General features: G+C 45.3%; 1 protein-coding gene across 6 annotated transcripts in view; it reads right to left on the bottom strand.

Moving 5' to 3' along the window:
- Nucleotides 1–25,060, bottom strand: part of ROBO3 (roundabout guidance receptor 3) — a 266,531-nt gene that overhangs the window by 46,861 nt on the left and 194,610 nt on the right. For all 6 annotated transcript variants that reach the window (XM_060251800.1, XM_060251802.1, XM_060251796.1 and 3 more), the window contains 2 exons: nt 6,956–7,161; nt 435–516 (listed from right to left, as the gene is read on the bottom strand). In XM_060251800.1, the coding sequence (XP_060107783.1) occupies nt 435–516; nt 6,956–7,161 (288 nt within the window). The remainder of the gene's footprint in view (nt 1–434; nt 517–6,955; nt 7,162–25,060) is intronic.

The following is a 25,060-nucleotide window of genomic DNA, read 5'->3' as shown; positions in this document are numbered from 1 at the left end:
CCTTTCATTGAGAAATTGGTGGCATCACAGCCCCCTTGGGCACAATGTCCTATTTTCAGCTGGGAGGATTACTGGAGGCTGAGGAACACCTTGTCATTCACACTCATGTTAGCCCTGGTTCTGCCAATGAACCCAAAAGGAACAAGGGTCCTTTACACTCTCCTCCAGAAGCCCTTGATACATCACAAGCATCTTTGAAGGGCTTTCATTTGCTGCTGGGAGCATGGAAAGATGAGCAGCTCTGATTCTTTCATGCTCTTTTCAGACCCTCCTGCATGGATGGGCTAAATAGTGTAGCCATTGTTTGAGTACGGCTGTTTGAGAAATTATTCAAGAGTTGGGAAGGGGATAGAAGGGAGCTGCTGAGGACAACCCAAGAGCCAAGGGGTCAAGGAGCCTGTCCCAGCAGTTTCCCTTCCCACAGCAATACTGACCTTGCACTGCCAGAAATCCACTCCATGTCGTCTCACCGGTTGAGCTCGTTGCGACACAAACATACAGTCCGGAGTCCGAAACCTGAAACGTGCAAAAAGGAGCATATGCTTCATTCCAAACAATGGTGGAAGGAAATCTGGGAGTAATTTCAGTTCTCTTATTTAGTCCGTATGTTATACAGATTCTTTTCTTTGGGTGTAGTGGGGAAAGCCATAGTTTACTTCAAGAACGGAGTCCCATGCTTTAGTTCCAGGACATGGGACAAATCAGGATGTGGGATAATGGGTGCAGGTGGGTGTCAGACAAGCCCTGATGCCCCCATGCTACATTTGGAGCCGGCAGAATCTTTTGTGTGTCACTCACACAACTATAAGGGTTAATGTAGGAAAAAAGGAATGATTAGTCCAAATTTTTGCTCACAAGATAGTACACAATTTTGATGTTTTAATCTCCAGCCAGCTGCAAACTCCTCTTCTGCCCCCCCCAAATAATGGGATAATGATACTGGCGTACCTGATAAGACAGCTGTGAGACACTACATAAAACTGTTCAAGAGCAGGAGACCATAAGATAACCATACTGGATTCTTTGAATAACTATGGTCTGATAGCACGCCTGCATTCGAGCTGCACCCATTTAGACTGCTGGTGGGGACTCTTACAGGGAATGCTTCTCCTACTAAAAGCCATTCCTTGCATGAAGAAAACTAGCATGCCATGGAACAGGCTAAGTTAGAAATGTTCGCTCTGCCAATTTTATTTAATCATTTAATATATTTCTGCGCTGCCTCCTAATTTTATACAAAGTGACAATATCCTTAGTAGAATCACTAACGTCAGTCAGATAAAAGACAGTGATACAGACGGCTGCACTAATGATAATCAGATTCATTAGGAGAGAAATGCACTCTCTCTTTCTGCTGCTGGTGGCTTTTTTAAAAGGGACATTTTCACTTGATGATTAATATTCAGAAAGTGAGGGTTCAGGGGAAAGCCAGCATAGAGAGAAATGCACAAAGTGCCACAAGAAATAAAAGCGCGTGACCTCTCTCAGGTAGCCACCTACTCTTCTTCCAATTTTCTGAATAGGGGAACAAACTCTCAAAAAAGCTGGTGGTTCATGGCATGATTAAGGGTTGAGCCATCTCTCACTGGCCCTAGCCTGACATTCTAACTAAGTCATACACCACAGAAGCTCTCAAAGAGCTTTGGAGAACCCACACTTTGAGCCACAACCACAAGTGAAGTGTAAACCACTCACACTCTTTCAACACAGGCCTCGAAATCAGCAGCCTTGGAGTGACATTCTGGACTGGGGTTTCCAAACAGTCTTCAAAGGCAGCCCCAGCTAAAGCACACTGCAGTAGTCTTATCTGGATGTAATTAGAGTACAGATGGCTGTGGCCAGATCTTGCCTTTCCAGGAAGGATTCTCTATCTGGAGGAACTGGTGTGGGTGGAGTATTCATTCATGTGAACAGTCTTAACAGGCTGTAGCTCAGACACATTTCCCCACATCTGTTGCTTGTGAGAATTAGCTCAAAGTCCGCCAAATGGGCAAGAAGGATTTCCAATATACTGGAATTTGCAGGGCTTGCAAAGGCTCTATAGAGAACACCCCTTCTCCAAGGGGCTCACAGCAGGAAGAGGAAGGTGTCATCTTGATAGAAGCCACCCTGGAAGCATGGCTTGAGTTTGCTATGCTGATGGCCATTATAGGGGACACTGAGAAGGGAGGGAGGAGATCACTTTTATGTCCCCACCAGGTGGGCTTGGCGCTGAGGCTCAGGAACCGCTGCCCCACTTTCCCCCATGAATCAGAGCGGCCTGATGAGGCAGCCCATCCTTAGGGACCATTAACTCATACTAGTCCTCCAATCCACCTGACAGCTCTAATTTTTTCCTGGGCAAAGAGCCACAACTGCTATAAAATGATGCTATTAGGCGCACTGGGACCCGGCTGATGCATTAACCTCCTGACTCTGACACAATGAAGGCACAAAACCAACGTGAAATATTTCACTCCCCACTGACTGCCGGCATCAATTTTTAAACAAATGTTTAGCGTAAGTTCGGTGTTTTGATAAGTAATTCATGAATAACCTCCATGTTACCCCAATGGCGGATCCAGTTCTGATGCGGAGAAGGGGCAGGGTGCCGGACCCACCATGATCAGGATTGCAGAGAGAGCGATGAGCGAACCGGCAAAGCCTCCGCCGCCAATTCTCTGCCTCAAGACGGTCTCCTCTCCTCTGTCACTTCAGGCCTGTGCCTTCTACACTCCCCAGACTAAAATTTATGCGCCAAGAAGGCCCAAATACCTAGAGCTAAATTATGCAAATCTAATGCACTGCTAGACAAGTACTTATTATACAGAATGCCCGGGGGTGTGTGGAGGTTCCATGTTTTGGAAGAACTGTGACTTTTGAAGATTAGTTGACAAAGAGAAAATGAGAAAGGTGTAGAAGGGGGGGGGGGGGAGAAAGTGAGCATAAGCAGGCCTGACTGTCTTTCAGTCCAAGTCCTGCATTTTTAATACAGGTATATGCATACTGTGGCCTACCTTACTGAGTTATTGCAAAGATTATGGATGTGGATGATGTTATTTTGTCAATGTATTAGAAAGAAATGTGCTAGCTAAGAGCTGGTGTGGTGTAGTGGTTAGACTAAAGAAAAACAGAGAGGGGAAAGAAACTTAACCCAAAAACTGGACTACATGTAACTCCTGGCAACACTGGCTTTGATCTGACATTGACTTGGAAAAGAACTGCAGACTATGGGGGTGGAACTGGGAGAGGTTGGGTTTGGGGAGGGGAGGGGCCTCAGCATGGTGCAATGCCATAAAATCCACCCTTCAAAGCAGCCATTTTCCCAAGGGGAGCTGATCTCTGCCAGCTGGAGATCAGCTGTAAAAGTGGGAGTTCTCCAGGCTGACAACCCTAGGGGACACCCACCACCAACCTACCTCACAGGGTTATTGTGAGGATAAAACTGAGGAAGGCAATACAATGTCAAAAGCCAGAGGAGGGAAAAGTGGTGCATAAGCTGCTAACAAGAGATATATAAATTAATGCCATTATGGATTTCTGGCTTGGGATCTATAATGGAAAAACTGTGGAATAGAAATGCAATAAATGATGGGATTTATTTTTTACTTTATTTATATCCCACCTTTCCCACTTATTTATATCCCACCTTTCTCCCCAACAGGGACCCAAAGTGGCTTAGCATATAATTCTCCTGTTCTCCATTTAATTCTCACAACAACCCTGTAAGGTAGATCTGGCTGAGAGAGAGGGACTGGCCCAAGCTCACCCAGCAAGCTTCCATGGCACAAGTGGGGATTTGAACCAGGGTCTCCCATATCCTAGGCCAAAACTTTAACCACTATACTACACTGGCTCTCGATGTTTTGAAGCTGCAGTGTTCCTGCATTGGCTGACATGTACTGGATTTGTGTTTCTTATTACCATGATTTTCATTTGCTCCTCCTACCCCCTGATTGAGTATAAAGAAATCTTTTTGGGCTAATGCAAGCCCTTGCATGAGAACTGTGAGGAATCTCAGCCTTAAAAGACGAATTCTGTAGTGTTTCGCATAGAAGGATCAAATTTTTGTATACTTATCTATCCTCACAACCATAACAACTTTTTTTAGTTAAGAAAAGGCATAGAGATGAAAAGCAGCCATAGTGCTTTTTGACACTCCCCCCCCCCCTGCACTGAATTGAGGCCATGATGATGACATTGGATGGGAACTGAAGCCTGGGTAGCTCTCGCCTAAGTCTAATCCTCAGCCATTTAGTTACTGTTTAGATAGCATCATCTATAACCCCTCCATTGTACCGTGTATAAGAAGACAGTCCCCTGTCCCAAGGAGCTTACAAGGAGGAGAGGGAAGTGGGAATAGACAGGGGAAGAACTGGTATTTTTGCCAGTTAGTTACAGGTATGTAGGTTTAGGGAAGGGGCATCGTGTCAAGGCCAAAATGGACCTGGTAGGTTTCAGAGGAGGACACAAAGGAAATGTGGCATCATACAGATGATCTGGGACATGGGCACAACGGCCAGAAAGGTAGAAAAGGCAGAATTGTATGAGTAAGCAGCTCTTCAGAAAGCTAAGGATGGTGGAGGTGGAGGAACAGAGGTAATGGGTGAAGGTGTAGCACAGAAATCCCCAGTGTGGGGCCTACAGGTGCCAAGGCACCTGCCAGTGGGCTTCCTGGCACCCACTTATTTTTCCACTGAAACATCTATTCTCCAAAGGAAAGAGCTGGTCCTGGCTGGGAGAAGGAGGTGGTTCAGAAGAGCCCAGGAAGTATTACTTTTGTGCTTGCAGGGAATACCCAGCTGGAAACAGCTGCCTCCACCATAGGAAGGTGCATAGCTTGGAACCTCCTGACACTCTGTAGAACCCCACAGCACGTTGAGATTGTTCCGTCCTTCCATGGTAGCCATTTTGCAATTGGTTCCTCCCTCACCCATGGCAGCCTTTTTATTAGGTTCTCAAAACTCCTCAAATGTCCACATAACACTGAGGAACCTGAATAAAAGACCAGAGAGGTGGTGGGCACAGCAAGGTCTTTGAAGCTAAGGACAAGGAGTCTGTGCTGGATCTGGGAATGGACAAGAAACCAAGTAGGAATTTACAGAGGGGCACCGCATGGTCAAAAATATGACAGAGGTGAACTTTTTAGGCAGCCGAGTGTTCAACAGAGGTGTCACACAAGCTCTCCTGACCTTGTTCAGATCAATCGGGAGATGGTCCTAAAACTGGAGACTCTCCTATCACGGTCAATTCTGGAATAGATGTGGTCAATGCATGCTGTCCTTAAACATCAGCAACGGTATTGTGGCTTTATTTAAAAAACAATCACAACAAGATGCCTAATTCTTCCTAATTCTTTGGAAGAAGCCTGAAGGTGTGCTGAACTTGAAAGGAGCTGAACTTGAAAGAGAACCATGGGTCTGAGAGACTCACTCAGAGAGTTGATTACTATCAAGCTCTTCTTGGCAAACAATGTATAACTTTGACCACAATGGAATTCACTGCAAAGTGTATTTAGGCTCTGCTGCAAAGGGACTGAGATTTGGCTAGTGTGCTCAGCTCTTCATTAATATTTACTTTGTTAAAAGTAAGAAAATGGCACTCGGCTGTTTGTAGCCACTAAAAAATGCACACGGGCGCAAAGAAAAGGCTTACTGCCAGTTAACAACATTAATTTCTTAATAAGCACACAGTCGCCTGGGCTGTTCTTCGGGTTGCTTTCAGGAGAGTTTAACAATTCCTATTCAGTTCTAAATCAGGCAATTACAGGCTCTCTTTTTATCAAGTAATTTCATTACTTAGCAATTTGCCGCAATTATGAAAGCAAGCAATTCAGTTCCTAACTATGTTGTGGAATTCACGTGCTTGCTGCCTGCTTGCTCACCAGAGAGATTGAATTTACCCAGATGTAGAATGAATTGTGATCTGGACACATGTTCGAGTGTTCACTAAAATTAGTTCAAGACACTAGGTGGAATAAACCACACACCCCAACCGAACAACCAGTCAATTCACGTGGATTTCATCACATTACAGTTGTGTGAATTGGCCTGCTGTTACTCTAAGGGCTGAACTGCATATTATATTCTTTGTGCTGGGTTCCCTGGACCCAGCTCACTTTCCCCATAGTCACACTGTGGCAGCAGGAAAAGGCATTTGTTAAGTATCTGGAAGCATGATTGGGACTGGAATGATAGCACAGGGGGAGGAGGGCCTTCTGCTCTACCCCACTACAATTTCTCCAAGCTGAAACTAATGTGGGGGAGTAATTTGCCTTCTGTGATCAGACTGGTGATCCTATCCCCCAGCATACACCTCAGGCTTTTTTTTTTTTAAAGCAGCTGTGAGTGTTCGGAGGGGAAGATTTAGAAAAGGCCTCTCCTTCCATGCCATCTGCCAACATAAAATTTGCTGCAGTATTAGCCACAGCAGGGAAAAAAAGACAGGCATTTGTCTTGGACCTGTCTTATTCCTTACTGGGGATAACAGTAATTCAGGAAAGGGATGGTGTCTGTGTGGAAAATGGCGAAGTATAATATGTAGTTTGGCTCTTTAGGACCTCCCTTAACTGCTAGAAAAGAGAGACAAGGCTATATGATAGTAACTAAGCCAATCCAAGCAGAGGAACACCTAAAGCAGAAAGCAGATGAAAACCTAAAGCTGCCTTACACTGCATCAGACCCTTGGGGAATCAAGGTCATTATTGCATTCTCTGACTAGGTGACAGCTCTTGAGAGGCCTTCAGCATCACCTGATCCTGGTAACTGCAAATGGTGGGTAGCAAATGAGGAACCTTCTGCCTGCAAAGCAGACGTTCTGCCCTTGAGGTGTAGCCCCACTGCTTCTTCCACTTGTCATTTTTGTGAGGAGACAGGGACAGCAGCATAAAAGAGGAACAGGGCAAGTTTGCATTTGTAGGAGATGGCATTTTCAGATTTCATGCGCTCTGGTAAGGGCTGGAGGGAGACAAACATACCTGTAGGTTCACAATCTGTAGAGTTCCATTGTCTAACAGGCTGACTCTTGGGTCGCTGCCCACAATTCTTTGTCCATCTTTCAACCATTGGATACTGGGCAGGGGGTTTCCAGTGACATGACACTGCAGTTGTGCTGTAGAATCTATGCCAAGGGTTTGATTGGTCGGCCCTCGGCGAATGATGGGCGGAATCCGATCTGATGTCACTTTATGAAAAACAGAATTTAAAAAAATAACAGCATAACATGTTCACTGTTGTTAGTGCAGTTTTCTTCAGTAGCAGCAGTAGACCAAGATACATTTTGAACCAATAGCCATTTCAAGTGGAAAATATTTTATGATTCAGAAGGTTAAAGTGATGTGGGAGGTGCCTGTTGTATGTATATATGGATACAGTGTGAACTCCATTTCGAAACACAGAGAAGAATGGATGAATAGGGTGCTGTTTGCTCTTTCTAGAGACAGAAAGTACTGAAACCTGTTTTCAGTACTGGAGTGGAATCTTAGACTTTGCCCTTTTCACACTTACCAGTGGAAACCGGAAGGGAGTCGGTATTGTGCCGCCATGCAGTAATCCGAGACAGGGATGGGCGTTTTCAGAAACATGTTTTTTTTCCCCGGTAGGGTTCTGTGATTGAAGCAAGCCATTTCACACTGTTCCGCTTTTATCTTGCTTCCACCAGCGCCAGCCATTTTCGCACCCTTTTTTGCCCACCGGTACGCGATCTCCGGCTTTTTTTTAAACGTCTTTTAAGATCGCTATTGCGCTATAGCGCAATAGCGATGTCTCACAACAGCACCACCATAGGGATGGCTGGGCTCCATTGAGATGCCAGAGATCGCTGCCGCTGAAACTATGGTGTTGCTGTTGTGAGATGTCGCTATTGTGCTATAGCGATCTTAAACTGACGTTCCCCCCCCCCCCCAAAAAAGCCGGAGATCGTGCACCGGTGGGCGAAAAGGGGTGCGAAAACTGCTCCCGGATTAGATACTGGACATTTCACACAGCGCCCCATAGTGATTTCAACCCGGAAAGAGGGGTTGAAAACTGGAAGAAGCTGCTCTTTGTTAGTAACGACTCAGGTATGCCTCACTACCGAGACAGCTGCGGGACTGTGTGAAAAGGTGACAGTATTCTGGTAGCAGCCAGTTACTGAGTCGGGTCTGTCTGAAATGCCAGCAGAAACCCGTTACTGTTCAGTAACTGACCAGCTTCCATACCGGAATACTTAGGCTATGTGAAAAACCCCACTGTGAAGAAAAGTGCTTCTGAGCATTACAGAGTGTGTTTTATGCAGTAGGGAACAACCAAGTGTCCACTCTGTACTACATCCTTCTAATTAATGGTGCAGGGATACAGGGCATATGTTGTGGTTCTCATACAGACCTGAGCCCCTGTCCCTCTTTTTGTTGGAAATGAAAGAGCATCCTCACCTTCTCTGCAAGCATAACCTGTAAAATGAAGGACTTTGTCCTGCTTCACAACAATCCACTTCTGGCTCTCCTGCATAAAAATGATCACCCAAAGGGCCTGCTCACCTGTATTGCCGACTATAGGAGCAGGGAACTCCTGTGAGCTCTTATGCTTTATCTTATTTTCATTTGTCATTTTCATTTATAGTCTGTCCTTCTCATTGGAACACAAGGGTAGATTACAAGTATGATTTAAACCCCGCCCCCCCCAACTTTCCGTGGATTACAAAGTACAGTAGTATTTGAAACTCATAGCAAAGGTTCCTAGTAGGACAAAACAATGCAGTTTGGCTGGGATTGCAGAACCAGGGATGGGGGTGGGAACAGAATGCATGCCAACGTATCTGTTAAAGACAACAAAGCCATTAGTATGGTAAAGACTTTATCCCTAACAAAAGTCACGCTGCATTTGCACTGCATTTATTTATTTATATTCCATTTTTCTTAGAACATTGTTCGCCCTTCCTCCATTTTCTTGTAACAATAATCCTGTGAGGTAGGCTAGGCCAAGATGTGATGGGCCCAAGATCACCCAGCAAACTTCTGCAATAGAAGTGGGGATTCAAACCTGGGTTTCCTCGGCTCCTATTCCGCCACTATGTCCACTGTGCCACACTGTGCCTCATTGGCTCTTATTTCACCACAGTTTTGTTCCTTCTACAAGAACGTCCCCCAGAACAAATCCATTTTGTACATTTTGCAAAAGGAGAGAGCGGTGGGGGCCTTTCTGATAGCCTCAGGAGAACCCATTCCAATGAACCTCAGGAGAACCTCAGGAGAACCCAATGTCAGAGCCAACATAAAGAATGCATGTGAATGGGCAATGGCTGATTTCCATAATAACTCTCACATGTTAGGCTGCAATCACACACACTAAATAATGCACTTCCAATGTACTTTCCACTAGGATTTTGCCAGTTCACACAGTAAAATTCATTTGGAAAGGGCACTGAAAGTGGACTGAAAGAACATTATTAATTGCAGCCTTACTTGATTTGACATGGTACTAATTCCACAAGGAGGGTCGAGGCCGGAACAGTTTGGCACAACTAAGAACCAGGGAGTGATAGTGTACACAACGAAGGTTGATGAAACACTCCTTTTTGACCACCTTGATCCAGAGTACACTTTTTAGTTCCTACTCATTTCTCCAGACACTTCATTTCCTCTTGGCATCTCTTACCAATAGTAGGTGTTTACGGTGCCCCTTCCTTTTATTTCTCAAAGAGGACCAACATGAGGAACGCTGGAGGATTTTCAGTCTTGTTCAAGGGGGTAAGTTGCTCTCATTTCTCCAGGGCTGTCAGTTCCATTGAGTCAGCTCCCCTCCTCCTTCTCTAAAATTGATCTTTACAGCATCTTAAAAGCCTCTTGCATGACAGATCGCAATTTGCCTCTTTTCTGCCATCGTAGCTGCAGGTGATGGGACTCATATCCATCAGTTTGTTTAGTAACGCGTAATTAAATAGTCAATTAAAGGCAAGTATTAATTGATTACCTAGAGATGTACTGCCCGGGAACTGCAGGCAGCAGTAAATGTGTCAACACACACCTTTAATCTGAGCTATCACCTGCCTGATCCAAAGACATGGAAAGAATTTCAGCAAGTGACTAAATTATGGACGGAAGGTTTAACATCACAGCTGATATGCACAGAAAAAGAAGATCAGCAAATAATTTTGACTCTTTGAAAAAAAACACAGTAACACAGAGAGCAGGGGTGTCAAACATGTGGCCCGGGGGCCATACCAGGCCCTTGGAGGGCTCCTATCAGGCCCATGAGCAAGTCTGCTTCCTTCTCTCTCTCTCTTGCTTCCTTCTGCATTACAGCTTGTGTTGCAATGCTTGCTCAATAGCACAGGAGTTAAAGAGCAAAGTCTCTATTTTCTCCATTGGCTGAAGCTCCTCACTTGGGGAGGGAGAGCTTGCTTTGCCAGGCTCTCTCAATTGCACAGCAGAGCCTGTCTTCCTTCTACTGGCTGATGCTCCTTCCCCTCCTGGCCCTCTGGGGGAGGAAAGAAAGAGCCAGAGCTTCCTTGTCCTTTGTCCCTGGATCCCATGGAAGAGATACAAAGAAAACACCTTTAAATAGTGCTAACATTTTAAGCATGTTTTATTTTAATTTTTTTTTCAAACCCCCCCCCTTTAATTGTATTTGTCTGTGCCCTTTATAAAGTTTTTATCTCTGCTACCTAATCTTAAATAGGTACACTCCCACCCCACCCTGACAAGGTCTCATTTATATCAGATCCGGCTCTCATAATGAATGAGTTCAACACCCCTGACATAGAGGCTCTGGCCTGGATGGCCCAGGCTAGCCCAGTCTCTTCAGATCTTGGAAGTTAAGCAGGGTCAGCAAATGACTCGTATTTGGATGTGAGACCTCCAAGGAAGTCCAGGGTTGCCACCTACCTCTGGACATCTCTGGCCTTGAAAATGCTATGGGATTGGCTGTGACTTAACAGCACTGTAAGGAGGCAGTGGGCCTTCCCTCTAAACTTCTCTTGCCTTGAAAACCCTATGGGGTAGCCATAAGTCAGCTGTGACTTGATGGCAAAAAAGAAAAAAGGATATGTTTTATCTCTATCTATAGATTGTCTTACTGAATGTTGTGAGCTGCCCCGAGCCATGTGATCCAGAGGAGGGGAGATGTGTAAGTATAAAAATAAATAATAAAGTATTTGCTCCATTCTGGAAAGTAACACATAGCCCATCAATATATACACAACCCCTAATGAGGCAAACTCCTTCCCCCATGCCTGTTTGGGCTGTTTAAGGCTAGGAAAATGGTGTGGAGGGAAGGTTTATGCCCCCTTTCTCCACATGCGGCATTTCCTATCTGAACTGGGCCTTTGTGTGCCTACAGAACGTGCCTCTCCATGCAGCTTATGGGAAAATGTAACATGCAGTTGGGCTCTTCAAGTGCTAAAGGTGCACGTGGTTAACCAAATCTTCAGAGGAAGGGATGGGGGTGGGGAGAAGACTGGAAGAAGCTCAGCTCTGCAGGCAGGCAGGCTCCATTTTTGCTCGCATACTGAAAATCCTTGCTTTTGTTTCCCACTCTTGTCTACCTGTCTATCACTGCAAACAAAGAGAAGCCATTACACAGAAATTGCTTGTTATGAGAGGGAGACAGTTAAAGATTTCTTATTCAGGGATGAGGGGCCCACGTGGAATTAATACAGCAGAAGACATCAATCATCAGCTACGGACTTGACTATTATTTAACACAATAAGAGAAATGCGTATCGGTCCAGTGATACAAAATGTTCAGAAGTGACCTAGTAATGAGAAATCAATTTGGCTGTTATTAAATACTTTGCCTGCCGTGTTGTTTACACTTGAGGAATTTGCTTCACAGGCGTACGCACACTCAAGAATTAAGAAGTGACATTAAAGAGCAGATAGGAAATAATTCCAGCGGTATGCAAATCATTTCTCCCCCCACCACATACATGTTCCTTTTTGCTGTGTATTTTTAAACATGTACATTATACACATGTATGGGTGGTTTAGTGAAACCTGGACAAATAGTGCTAGGAACCGTCAGACAAAGATTCCCTCTGCGCCCCTCTCCACACACCACCCAGGCAGAACCTAAGCATTGTATAAAAACAAACTGCACAAGTTGTTTCATCTGCCTTCCCGCCACCCCCAGTAATCTGAGCTCCCAGCATGGCCGACAGGTGGGAGGAGGCCATGTAGGCAGCTGCCTAGGGTGCCACATGGCCTACGGGGCACCCTACCACACGCCAGCTGGCCCATGGTGCCTCTTTCCCCTGCCTGAGACTCAGGCGGAGGAAAGAGGTGGCTCAGCCTTGCTTTCGGGCTGTGTCTCCTGCAAGGGGAGGCAGCCGGAGAGCAAAGATGAGGCCCCACACCCCCTCCTTCCCTTGCAGAGGAAAGAGACTGTGCTGCAACCCCTCCCCACTTTTAAAGACCCCTCCATGGGTTGGGGTGGTGGCCTGGGGTGGCAAAAACCCGAGTGCTGCCCCTGGCTCCCAGAATGCTTTCCCCTATCTCCCCCACTTGGTGAAATGAGAGAAGAAGAGATTGGATTTAAAGCCCACCCTTTGCTATCCAAAGGAGTCTCAGCGCAGCTTACAAATCTCCTTTCCCTTCCCCTCCCCACAACAGACACTCTCTGAGGGAGGTGAGGCTTAGCAAGCTGTCCCTGAACTGCTCTTGAGAGAACTTGTGGCTGACTCAAGGTCACATCAGCAGGTGTCTATGGAGCAGTGGGGAATCAAACCTGGTTCTCCCAGATGAAGAAGAAGAAGAAGAAGAAGAAGAAGATATCGGATTTATATCCCGCCCTCCACTCCGAAGAGTCTCAGAGCGGCTCACAATCTCCTTTACCTTCCTCCCCCACAACAAACACCCTGTGAGGTGGGTGGGGCTGGAGAGGGCTCTCACAGCAGCTGCCCTTTCAAGGACAACCTCTGCCAGAGCTATGGCTGACCCAAGGCCATGCCAGCAGGTGCAAGTGGAGGAGTGGGGAATCAAACCCGGTTCTCCCAGATAAGAGTCCAGACACTTAACCACTACACCAAACTGGCTCTCCAGATAAAAGTCTGCGCACTTAACCACTACACCAAACTGGCTCTCTTTAAAAAAACTGGGAGCATCAACCTCTGTGAAACACTGCTGCACCCCTTCTAAGATTTTTTAAATTTACATTTGCACTCGAAGGATGACAGAACATTTCTGTGTTTGTTTTTCTGAAAAAGAACTAGCAGCAGTGGAAAGCAACCCCTCCCCCTGAAAGTTATAGTCCCTCTGACTCAATTCTTCTGATCAGCTTTGCTCTCTGCATCTGAGTCCTCCAGGAAGATTTTTCAAGCTAACTATGCGATCCATGTCTACATTCAGAGAACAAGCTAGGAAGGCCCAGAGCTCTCAATGACCTTCTCTCCTTCCACCGTTTCTCTCGTGTAGACAGGGTTGCCAACTCTAGCTTGAGAAATCCCTAGGAATTGGGGGTTGGTACCCAAGGAGGGGCACAGTTTGGAGATGGACTTCAGAGGGATGTGATGCCATACAATCCATCCTTCAAAGCTGCCACTGATCTCTCTAGTCTGGAAATCAGCTCTAATTCTGGGAGAACTGCAGGCCCCACCTTGAGGTGGGCAACCTTAAATGCAGAACCGAGATTTAACTTGAGTGAAACAACGAACTCTGCTTTGTTCTCCAAGTATAAACTAGGCTTCTAAGAAGGATTCAGTGTGTTTCAGAAACAGGGTTTAAAGCAGAAGAGCAAACCAGAGTTTGCTGTTTTGCCCAAGTTAGCTGTTCTGACAAATTGCAGTTTTCTTTCCAGCTGGACCCATATTCCCTCTCAGGGCTCAACTACACATGAATTTTTTCTTGTTTATTTAAAACATTTTTTCCCCAAAACTCGGGTGACTGGGTTGCTTTATCAAGGAGGAGAATGCTGTGGGGAAGAGGGGATTTTAACCCTTTCCTCTCATGTCATCGTTCTCTCATTGAAAAAAGACACCTCTGAATTGCTTCCCCACCCTCAAAGATACGTTTCCTCTGCCAGAGTAAAAGTAGCTTCAGGGTGGCTTTTTCCAATAAAAAAATGGCAGGACAAGAAAAATGTTAAACTTGCTGTCTCTGCCCATGTTGTCCTGCTCCTTACTAAAGCAACCCCAGCACCTAGATTTGCAAAATGATGGGAGGTTTACTATAAAAAGGGCAAAGAAATCCATAGACACAGCTGAGCCTTTTGCTCTGCATGAAAGGGGAGGGGGGGAGGAGGGAGCCTGTGTGCTCAAGGACTTCCCAGATGGGAAACTTTCATCACGGAGTTGTGTGACTGATGTCTGAGCCCAGCCTAGGTCTCTGAGCTTTCAAGGGGGTACTCAAGGAAGTAATTATTTAAAGTTACAAATGGGCAAAAGCCAACTTTTTAAAAAATAGCTATTCTTATTCAAGTTGTACATTTCAGATGCTAACATTTCTAAAGTGAAACACAGACAGGCATTTCGGCTTGGCAAAAGGATTACAGAACTTCCTGTTAGCTGCGAGGAAATCTCTGGTTTTCCCCTTTTTTGGGTGGGGGGAGCACCATATATATAGCAGCCTCACCCACCAAAGAAGGTCCTGATAACACTCCCCACTTCCAGCCAACTGTATTTAACCTCAGGGTCCATCATAGCAGGATCAGAGCACTGCCCAATATTCTCTGGTTCACTCAAGGTCAAACGATCAAAGGATCTCTGTGAATGGTCATCTGGCATGGAAACTGACACTGGAGGTTATTTTGGGCCTTTTATCAAGATTTACTCATTGCTGTCTGTTCTCTTCTTTCATTCTGGAAAATAAGATTTTTTTTCAAAAACTGGATCTCTGCCTTAAGAGTTGTTAAGAGTCCTATAAGATTCAGTCAGTGTACTGCAGTGGACTAGGACCAGGGAGATCTGAGTTCAGATCTTCACAGTGCCATGTAACTCACTGGGACACCTTGGGACATTCAATCTTTTTCAGCCTAATCTACCCAGTAGGGTTGCAGTGGAGATAAAATGGGGGAGGGGGTGAGCCCATGTATGCCACCCCTGTCCTCCTTGTACAAAGGACAGGGTAGAAATTATAAAATAAATACAAGCATGCTTTAACTGCTGGAAAGGCAGTGGCTCACTGGCACAGCATCTGCTTGGCATGCAGAAAGAGTCAGGGTCAATCCCAGATTAAAAAAAAAAAGGGAGTAGTGATGTGAAAGATCTTTGCTTGAGACCCTGCCTGAGCAGACAATACTGACTGTGATGGAACAAGGGTCTGGTTTGGGATAAGGCAGCTTCATGTGTAACTAGCACAATTCACATTTGAGAAGGGCTTTTTTTGTAGCAGGGGCTCCTTTGCATATTAGGCCACATACCCCTGATGTAGCCAATCCTCCAAGAGCTTACAGGACTCTTAGTACAGGGCCTACTGTAAGCTCTAGGAGGACTGGCTACATCAGGGATGTGTGGCCTAATATGCAAAGGAGTTCCTGCTACAAAAAAACAAGCCCTGCATTTGGGTTTCCTTGGGCACAGTACTATAACAGTGTTGTGCCAGCACCCCTCATAATATGACCCAGTGGCTTAGGTTACACACTATGGATTGATAAAAGAACAGATGAATCTGTCTTATATGGAGTCAGACCAAGGTCCATATTGTTCTGTCTGACAGCTACTCTCCAGCATCTCAGGCAGAAGTCTTTCATATCACGTATTACTTTTTAAAGGGAGATGGTGTGGATTGAACCTAGGACCTTCTGCATGCAAAGCTGCTGTTATATCATTGAGCCACAGCTCCAGATTTCCAGAGGAAAAACCTTATTAGTCTGCAGCAGCAAAAACTGAATAGCAACCTGGTGATAGCTTAAAGACTGGATCAGGGAATGTGTTAATCTTTACAGTGCCACTGGACTTCTGTATAACATTATTGTTTGGTGATGGGTTTGAATCCCACAGTTCCCCTAGCTGAGAGACTTGCAAGGGATTGTAACTTAGAAAAGGGCCGTTATTCACAATACGATAATATGCAGCACCTATGTAAGGCAATGCAGCATCTTTTGGCTGCACTCTCTTGTTAACAGAAAGTCACCCCTTTATCATCTGGACTATAAGTTCTAGCTGACCAAATGTTCCATTACAACAAAGCGGAGACACGGCATCGAATTAAATACAAATCTGTAAATCAAGCCCATTGTTGGTTGACTGTCATCCCATGCATCTGAACAAACCGGCAGCTGCATTAATGAAGTCAATATGCCACGTGTTCCCCAGCTCTGGCTGAGAAGAGCTTAGCACTCACGCTTCTCTGGATGCTTGACATTGGTGCCAGTTTGATTGCAGATCAATGCCATTGATCAGATGCGCTGGAGGGGGCTTGCTGTGACACTATGAGAAATGACACTAAATAACTGCCCTATTGAATGGAGGCGAACCCCGGAACACAGGCAGACGGAGGAAAGGAAAATGGGAGGTGGGGGATGGGGGATGGGAGGAGCAGGCACGATGGATTAAAAAGGCACTTCTGTCTTGAGACATTTACAGAAACAGCCATTAATCGAGTGTGAAATATCATCACCCTTCCTTGGGCCAGCTAAATGACCGTACATGCAGGTTCATTTCAGTCATAATGCAGAACCAGGGTTAATTTTAACTATAGTTAAACCAGAATTCAGCTTGTACTTGCTCACTTGAATCCTGGTTTGCCTCAACAAATGCTGGTACCTTTGCCCAGGTGAAGGATCTCTGTATCTGTTAGTACGCGCTTGGGTAATCATGCTAACCTTAGTTTAATTAAACCATGGATTTGCATTATTTCTGCAATACGCCATGTACAGGCAGTAATGTAGGGGCCTTGAAATTGCTAGAGGAAGACACAGAATTCTTTTTTTCTTTCCAGAATGGCTCCCTCAGTTTGCCCAGAGAATGATCTGAAGGCACATAATGTACATGCGCTGCTGAAACTAAAGGCCGCAGCAGAAGTGAGGCTGGGATTTCTCTGATTGGAAATCTCAGTTCTTCCCCTCACCTTTTTTAAAATATCAGGCTGGAATAAGGGAGACTGGTTCAAACTGGATTTATATCCTGCCCCCCACTCCGAATCTCAGAGTGGCTCACGATCTCCTTTATCTTCCTCCCACACAACAGGCACCCTGTGAGGTGGGTGGGACTGAGAGGGCTCTCACAGCAGCTGCCCTTTCAAGGACAACATCTGCCAGAGCTATGGCTGACCCAAGGCCATTCCAGCAGCTGCAAGTGAAGGAGTGGGGAATCAAACCCGGTTCTCCCAGATAAGAGTCTGCACACTTAACCACTATACCAAACTTTTTTTACACAAAAAAGTACCCCCAAAATTGCACAAATAAATATTTCATTGTTATAACAGCACATTAAAGAACATATAGGGTTATCATTCAATGCCATTACAATCACAGGCCATTTCTCAATAATTTATCTGATTTTACATTAGCATTCTCAAGACTTCTCCATTTGTATGTTAATTTAGACATAACTGCTGTTTCCCAAATACTTAAATCTGATCATTTATAGGAGCTGCTTCTACTGACTTCCATCAGAAAGTGATATATTGTTGTACTGTTGTTAATGAACTAACTGTTACTTCTCTCCCTTTGGCTAAGGCACATCATTTTAGATAACAGAGCAACATAGCTGTAGGATCTTGTGGCAAACCCATAACTAGTATTCAGAATTTGTTGCCAGAAAGGTTGAGTAACAGGACAGGTCCAAAGTAACTGCAGGAACCTTCTTTGCTGCAGCAAAATCTCCAAGAAGTGCTAGTAGACCCTACATATATCCATGCCAACTTCTTAAGTGTACATAGTTTTTGCAAAACTTGCCTTTAAAGATACTAAACTTAAGCTGATATTGAATTTTGTTGGAGTGGTTTTAACCCTTTCCTCTGTACCATTTCCTAAACCAGAAACACCCTGGTGGCACTGCAGTGCTTGCAACACTTGAAGCAAACACACAGGAACAATTCAGAGTCCCTGTACCTTTAACCCAAAGGGGTAACAACAGTAGCATTGCAGGTCTGTTTGAGGTCTGGAAAAGGAAGTTAACAGAGGACAGTCTTATCAGTGGGTTTTAGCCATGATAAATACATGGAGCCTACATATTCCAATGCAGTGTACCAAGCTCAGAAGCAGAATACCAGGAACTGAGGAGCAACAGTAGGGATGCTTTTGCCTCTATGCTTTGCCTGTGGTCATCTCACATGCATCTGGTTGACTATAGTGGGAAACAAACAGGTTGCTGAACAGATAAAAGACCAATGGCACCTTAAACAATGACAACTTTTGTTTCAGTCGAGCTTCCATCTTTCCCCCTGTGTTTCTGTAATTTTCTGTAAAAATGAGGAGAAGGATTTTCTTCCTGCCCATGGTATCTCAAGAAGTGAGCGCTGACTCATGAAAGCTCATACTCCCTCATGAAAGCTCATACCAGGCCCCACCGGTGGACCTCCTGATGGCACCTGGGTTTTTTGGCTACTGTGTGACAGAATGTGTTCGATTGGATGGACCATTGGCCTGATCCAACATGGCTTCTCTTATGTTGTTCTAATACTACAATAAATTCAGGTGGGTAGCTGCATTGGTCTGAAGCAGCAGAATGAAGAAGGGGTCCAGTGGCACCTTTTAAGATCAACTAAGTTTTAACTTTAACAAAGGTGCCACTGAACTTGAACTTTGTTCCAGTGGAATAAATGCTAGTCTTTAAGCTGCCACTGGATTTCTGATTTGCTACAATCGAGTCATACAGCTACCGCACTTGAGCGGGACAGACTTTGGTCTGATTCAGCAGGGCTCTTGACATTCTTATAAATTTGTTACGCTCATTCCTCAGTTCCCGTCCCAGCCTCACTCTCCATGTACAAGTCTTGTCTGGTGTGGCGTTTCATGCAGTGTTGGGTTTTACATTCCTTTAATCCTTTTTATTGCTGGTTTTAGGTTTCCTTTTCAGAGGAACAGTTCGATTGATGAATTGTGTGGGATTGGGATATGTTTCTTTGGTAAACTGATATATTTAGGAAGGGCTGAGTCTACATAAAAGCTTGCAGAGAAGTAAATCTTATATACTCCTTGTGCGGACAGATTATTTATCGCACAGATATTTTAATGCTGCTGAAGATATAAAGTTGATTATGAGTGAACTCTAGTAAAGCTTCAGTTGATTAACCAATCTTAATTGGTGAGATAAATTATAATCAGTGGGGCTGGGAATTAAGGGAATGCTTGTTGAGAAAACTATTTTGGTTCTAGGACAGAAGCAATCAAAGGAATATTCTCAAAACGTATGGCACCTTTGAAAATGAATTGTAAGCTACAGCTCGCTGTATTTAATTTTGCTAACATGCACAGTTATTTCATTGATTAACCCGTTAAAAGGGAAATGATTAATCAATTGCAATTTTTTACCATCAGTTGACAGGCAGACCATACCTTATTATATCATATTTGAATTTCAGCATCCCTTTCTTTTTAAAGGCAACTTGGTAACTGGAAACTAACATTGCAGTCCTCCCAAGTATGTATACTCAGAAGTAAATCCCACACTGAGTTCAATGGGGTTTACTCTCTAGTACTTCTGCTGATGACTGCCGCCTTGGTCTTGTAAATGGCAATGCCAAAAATTAATCACCTAGAGCTGGAAAGGGGCCTTCTAGGCCATCTGGTCCAACTCTCCCCCCCTCCAGGCAGGAAATCCGAAGCTTCAGCATTCCGGACAGATGGCTGACCAGACGCTGCCAGTAGACCTCCAGTGACACAGAGCTCCTACTTCAAAAACCATCTCAGCCAGGGCTTTTTTTGAGCAAGAACACACAGGAACGCAGTTCCAGCTCGCTTGACATCAGGGTGTGTGGCCTAATATGCAAATGAGTCCCTGCTGAGCTTTTTCTGCAAAAACCCCTCTGATCTCAGTTGTCAATGTAGTCTATTGGGAAGTTTCTCCAAAAGTAGAACCAAATCTACCCCCTGCCCCCCCCCCCCCGGAACATAAGCCTATCAGATCTACTCTTGCCCTCTTTGGGCACAACAACCATTATTAGTGATGAGCCAACTCCCCCAGCAGTTGGTACAGGGGTTGAAATGTTGGATGGGGACCTGTGAAACCCAGGTTTGAACCCCCCCTCTGTCATGGAAATCCACTGCGTGACCTTGAGCCTGTCACACCCTCTCTCTTAGCCTAACCTACCTCACAGGCTTGTTGTGAGGATAAATGGAGGGGGTTTTGATATTTTCCCCCTGAGTTCTCAAATCATTCAAAAACCCTGGGCCCACCCCCAAGAAGCACTGCCAGTCCCTCCCCATTGGCCCTTAACTCTCCTCCTTTCCACTGGATGTGGCTGCTGAGCCAATCCTTTTCCTCTCTCCGTGTCCTTCCCTTCCAGGGGAGGGGGTGTGGCAGGGAGGGAGACGGGGAAAGCAGCCTGTGACATCATTCAAGGCCCTACAGATGGTGAGGAATGTAGTTTTTTCCTCCAAAGGTGAACCCGTCTAGTGACTAGGGCAGGAACATTCTCATCCTGCTTCCCTACCGTGAAGGGAAGAAAGAGGCAGATCCCTCTATCTCTGTATTATCAACACTGTCACCTTTGCCAGACTAACAGCTGTAGCACCACTTAAGCAAGAAAGTGTGATGAAGGAGCTCTTCTTTGGCTCAAGCTGAAATCCAAGTAGTGGAAGAACTTGAGGTCATACTGCTTACATTTGTAGTGAAAACAAGCATTACACTCAGGAGTGTACGGAATACAAAGCTGTTGCAAATGTGACAGATTCTCTACTTTTCCTTACAAAGAAAACCCAGAAACCTGACTAATCACCTGTGGTCCCTTTCTACTTGTCTCCCAAACTGAAGAAGGAAGGCAATATTGAGAAGTGCCAAGCCCTGCCCCAGATCCAATCACTTCCTGTTGCTTGTACCCTTTTTATCCCTCCCTACTGATGTAACAAACACGAATTTGAGCAGACTTTGGAGGATGGTGGAAGACAGGAGGGCCTGGCGTGACTTTGTCTATAGGGTCTCAAGGAGTTGGACTTGACTGTGAGACTAAACAACAACAAAAAAGTATGTAAATGAAGTTTCACTTGAACCCCTGCCCTCCTCAGCAAAGAGAAAACTGCACCTGGTGCTAGATACATGCCAGGTATCTGAAGGAGAAGCCCTTCTAATCCCCCAAAACAAACCCCCAAAGGTGGCCACGATTCACCTCTGCCCAGCAACTTGGGGAGCTCCCAAGCAGTGCCCGTTATTTACGGCCCTAATTACTCTCTATCGACTGGGAAGCAGCAAACGGACAAAGGGCGCTTGAGAGTTCACACACAATTGAATTTCCCAGTAACAATCAGCAGCAAAAATGCACGCAAGAAGGAGGGGGGGGGGAGGAAAATCAATCAAAGCAAAGGAGCCGACTTCGGACAGGGATCATCTGTCCCACCTGCCAACCTTTCAGCATGAGAGCTCCACCGCTCATTGCCTGCACAGGAGACAGAGCATCAGCATTTCCTCCCCTCCCGCCCCGCCAAATCTCCCACACAGCAGCCAAACGGAGCTTGACATCATACTTGATGACATGTGAGCACAACCCACCCAATCAGACATGCCCCAGCTGCCTTCTGTCATGGCCCTGTGAGCTGAGGTGAGAGACAAGGTGTGCTTCAGTTCCCTCTTGCCGATTAGGGAGTTGCCAACATAGCCGGCTTCTTGTTAACGACGCCCTGGCAGGATCCCATGTCACACGCATACAAACACAAAAAGTGTCAACGTGTGACAAACAAAAAGAGCGGTGGTGTCTCCTTTGCTGTGCCCGAGGACTCTGGAATCGTGTTCCTTCTCTGTTGCCGTAGAAACCCAGCTGGCGATGCAGCAGCTAAATGAGGATTTCAGGGTTACAACCTTCTTTGTCTTATTAATCTCTCCCAATTGTCTGCCACCAATGGATCAGGTGTTGTCATAAAAAAGGGGGACTCTGTCGAGGGTAGAGGATTGCTCTCTGGGGAAAAGCTCTGGGGGGAGGGATATAAGAGAGTACAAAGCCTTTCATTTCCAGGTCACTAGTTCAACAAGGTAATGGTTCAACAAGGTCTGCCTGGCGCAGGGACAGAGATGGTGGGTACTGGGTCAGATCAATAGGCTACCCAGGCTGGGCAAGTTGCCCTTACAGACAGACAGATCTAGGGCGTCAGTCTTTTTTAACAGCAAGGGAACAAAATATTCTATTCCCTGCTTGTACTGACACATCCAGAAGGACATTTGGACATCCACTCTAGCATTCCATTTTGACTTTTCAAAGTGATGCTAGTTTTCTTTGTTTGTGAATTCACTGAATGCACAGGGCTAACGACTGGGGTCCCATCCACACGCCCTGCTCTTGAACTCCATGCACTCAGTTGAAGCTGGGAAGCAGTTCTTAAGAATACCAGCTGTTTGTACATAGGATCCTTTTAACAGATGAATCCTGCAAAAGCCACAGATTGCATGTCCAAAGTCCCAACATGCTTTGTGCAGCGGAACATGTAGCAATAAACAGCAAAAGCCATAGGTGTGACCTCCCCTCTTTCCCTACAGTCACAACTGTTGTTTGAACAGAGTTTCTGGGGAGGGGTGTGTGTGTCTGTATGTATAAATGCTATTACTTATTATCAGGGCTTTTTTGTAGAAAAATCCCAGCAGGAAATCATTTGCATATTAGGCCACACCCCTGATACCAAGCCAGCTGGAACTGCGTTCCTGCTCAAAAAAAGTCCTGCTTATTATGAACAATCCATGTGTAGGGTTCTGCTCTTGGAACTGCCTTATGACTAATTTGGGGACAGCCAGTCCTGATCTAGCATACTCTTACACACTAAAAAGTCCCCTCACCAAATTATCTTGAGAGCACCCAACGTTACCATTAAAACCAGCCCCTCTGTGGTTAACTTATTAGAGACCATTACGAGAGACACTCCAATTATCGTTCCTAAGGGCTACGGATGTCCCCTTCTTTTGCAAGAAATGACCTAATCCCCCTTTAAAATGTTATCAGGCATTATTACTACTGTGATAAAGACTTAGTGGCTTGAAGGCATGCTTTGAGGGGATCTTCGTTCCAGCTACGATTGTCCACGCTGCAGGAGACCACCAGCTGAAGGTGACGCAACTGCTCTTTCAGATCAAAGGGTTCCAAGTTCATGGCTATGACATCTTTGCTCTTTCCATTACCAGCAGTGTCACCTCTGCTCAAGTCAATCTGGAAGCACAGGGTGCACAAGCAATGGCTCCTTAAACTTGTGCAGTTCTGCACAGACTTTGTATAGAATTGGAACTCTCAGCACAGAATGCTTGGACCATGCCAGAAAGTACATTTGTTCCATTTCCAAGGTGTGATTTACCAGTGCAGGCAAGAGGGAAAAAATGCCCTCCCTGTATGTGACTTGTAACTTGACAACAGTTCATTAAAGAATAATTTATTTTGACAACGCACAGCTTGCTTGCAAGAGAAGGTGGTGGGGAAAGGGTTGGGAGGAGCAGTTTTGAACAAGTCCAACTGTCAACTCTTTTTCTCTCCTTTCTTTCCAGTAGTTTTACTTCCAGCAATAAAGAGGAAAGATTCTCTTAACCAGACTTGCCCCTTTTCATGTCTTTTTCTGGCTTCTGCGTATTGCCAAGGAAACTAGTACAAAATGAAATTAGCAGCAGGAAGCTATAGAAGAAGGAAAAAAAAACACCCGAGAAAGATTCCTTTCTGGTTTTGGCTGAACATTAACAAATTCCACCAGCTAATAGCCCATTAAAGCAATCCCTATGAGTAGGAGCCTACAAAATTAAAGGACAGCTGCCTCCATTCTTCAGTTTACGGAAATTCCTGTAGTTCTTTGTGGCTTTGCAAGGAAGCAAACAGTGGAAGAAGCAGTGGAAGTTTGTAAAGGGCACCAAAAAAGGAACTAGATCCCAAACAGAATCAGGACACTGTACAGCCTTTCTGAGTTAAAGAACGCTTGACCTCATTGCAGAAGAGAAACCAGAAGAAGCAGCAAAATGGACCAGGCTCAGACCAGTGTTCCCTCTAAGCTGAGTTAGTGTGAGCTAGCTCACAGTTGTTTAGCCTTCAGCTCACACATTTTCATCTTAGCAAAGAAAAAATGGCCCCAGAGCAAACTAATTTATGCAGCAGCTCACAACTTTAATGTCAGTAGTTCACGAAGTAGACTTTTTGCTCACAAGACTCCACAGCTTAGAGGGAGTATTGGGACCCAAGGGTGATGGCAATGGTAGGGATGAGCATGTTTAAAAAGGTAAAGGTAAAGGTAGTCCCCTGTGCAAGCACCAGTTGTTTCCGACTCTGGGGTGATGTTGCTTTCACAACGTTTTTACGGAAGACTTTTTACGGGGTGGTTTACCATTGCCTTCCCCAGTCATCTACGTTTTTCCCCCCAGCAAGATGGGTACTCATTTTACCGACCTCGGAAGGATGGAAGGCTGAGTCAACCTGAGCCGGCTACCTGAACCAGCTTCCGCTGGGATCGAACTCAGGTCGTGAGCAGAGTTTAGGACTGCAGTACTTCAGCTTTACCACTCTGTACCACAGGGCTCTTATGAGCATGTTTACTCAGGTCCTATTGTCCAGGTGGGAACAATACAGATTGCAAATCCCTACAGGCCTGGTTCAGACATAACAAAAAAGTGTATTCTAACTGCAGTTAGTTTGTCAAACCTGGATGCAGCTCACAGATGATCATTAGAAACCTGGTGTCCTTTGACAGATGCTGGTTTTCAACACTCTTCTGCCTAGCTCAGAGGTCCCCAACCTTTTGAGCCTGTGGGTACAGTTGGAATTCTGACACAGCAGTCACAAAATGGGTGCCATAAAATGGCTGCTGCAGGAGATGGAGCCAGCTACAATGGTTGACCCAGTTGGTTGAACCTTCGCTTCTGGAGCTTACAGTATGCCCTGTACTAAAAGCCCTGTAAGCTCCAGGAGGATTGGCTACATCAGGGGTGTGTGGCATAATATGCAAAGGAGATCCTGCTACAAAAAAAGCCCTGCAACACAAACTAATAACAAAACACACCCTTCCTTCTCATTTAGGGTAGAAATCACTCCCACTACCCCACTGCAGAGACTGAAATGGAA

This window comes from Heteronotia binoei, chromosome 12 (genome assembly GCF_032191835.1).
Source record: "Heteronotia binoei isolate CCM8104 ecotype False Entrance Well chromosome 12, APGP_CSIRO_Hbin_v1, whole genome shotgun sequence".
Lineage (NCBI taxonomy): Eukaryota > Metazoa > Chordata > Lepidosauria > Squamata > Gekkonidae > Heteronotia > Heteronotia binoei.
This window is presented reverse-complemented; position numbering and strand designations above follow the sequence as displayed.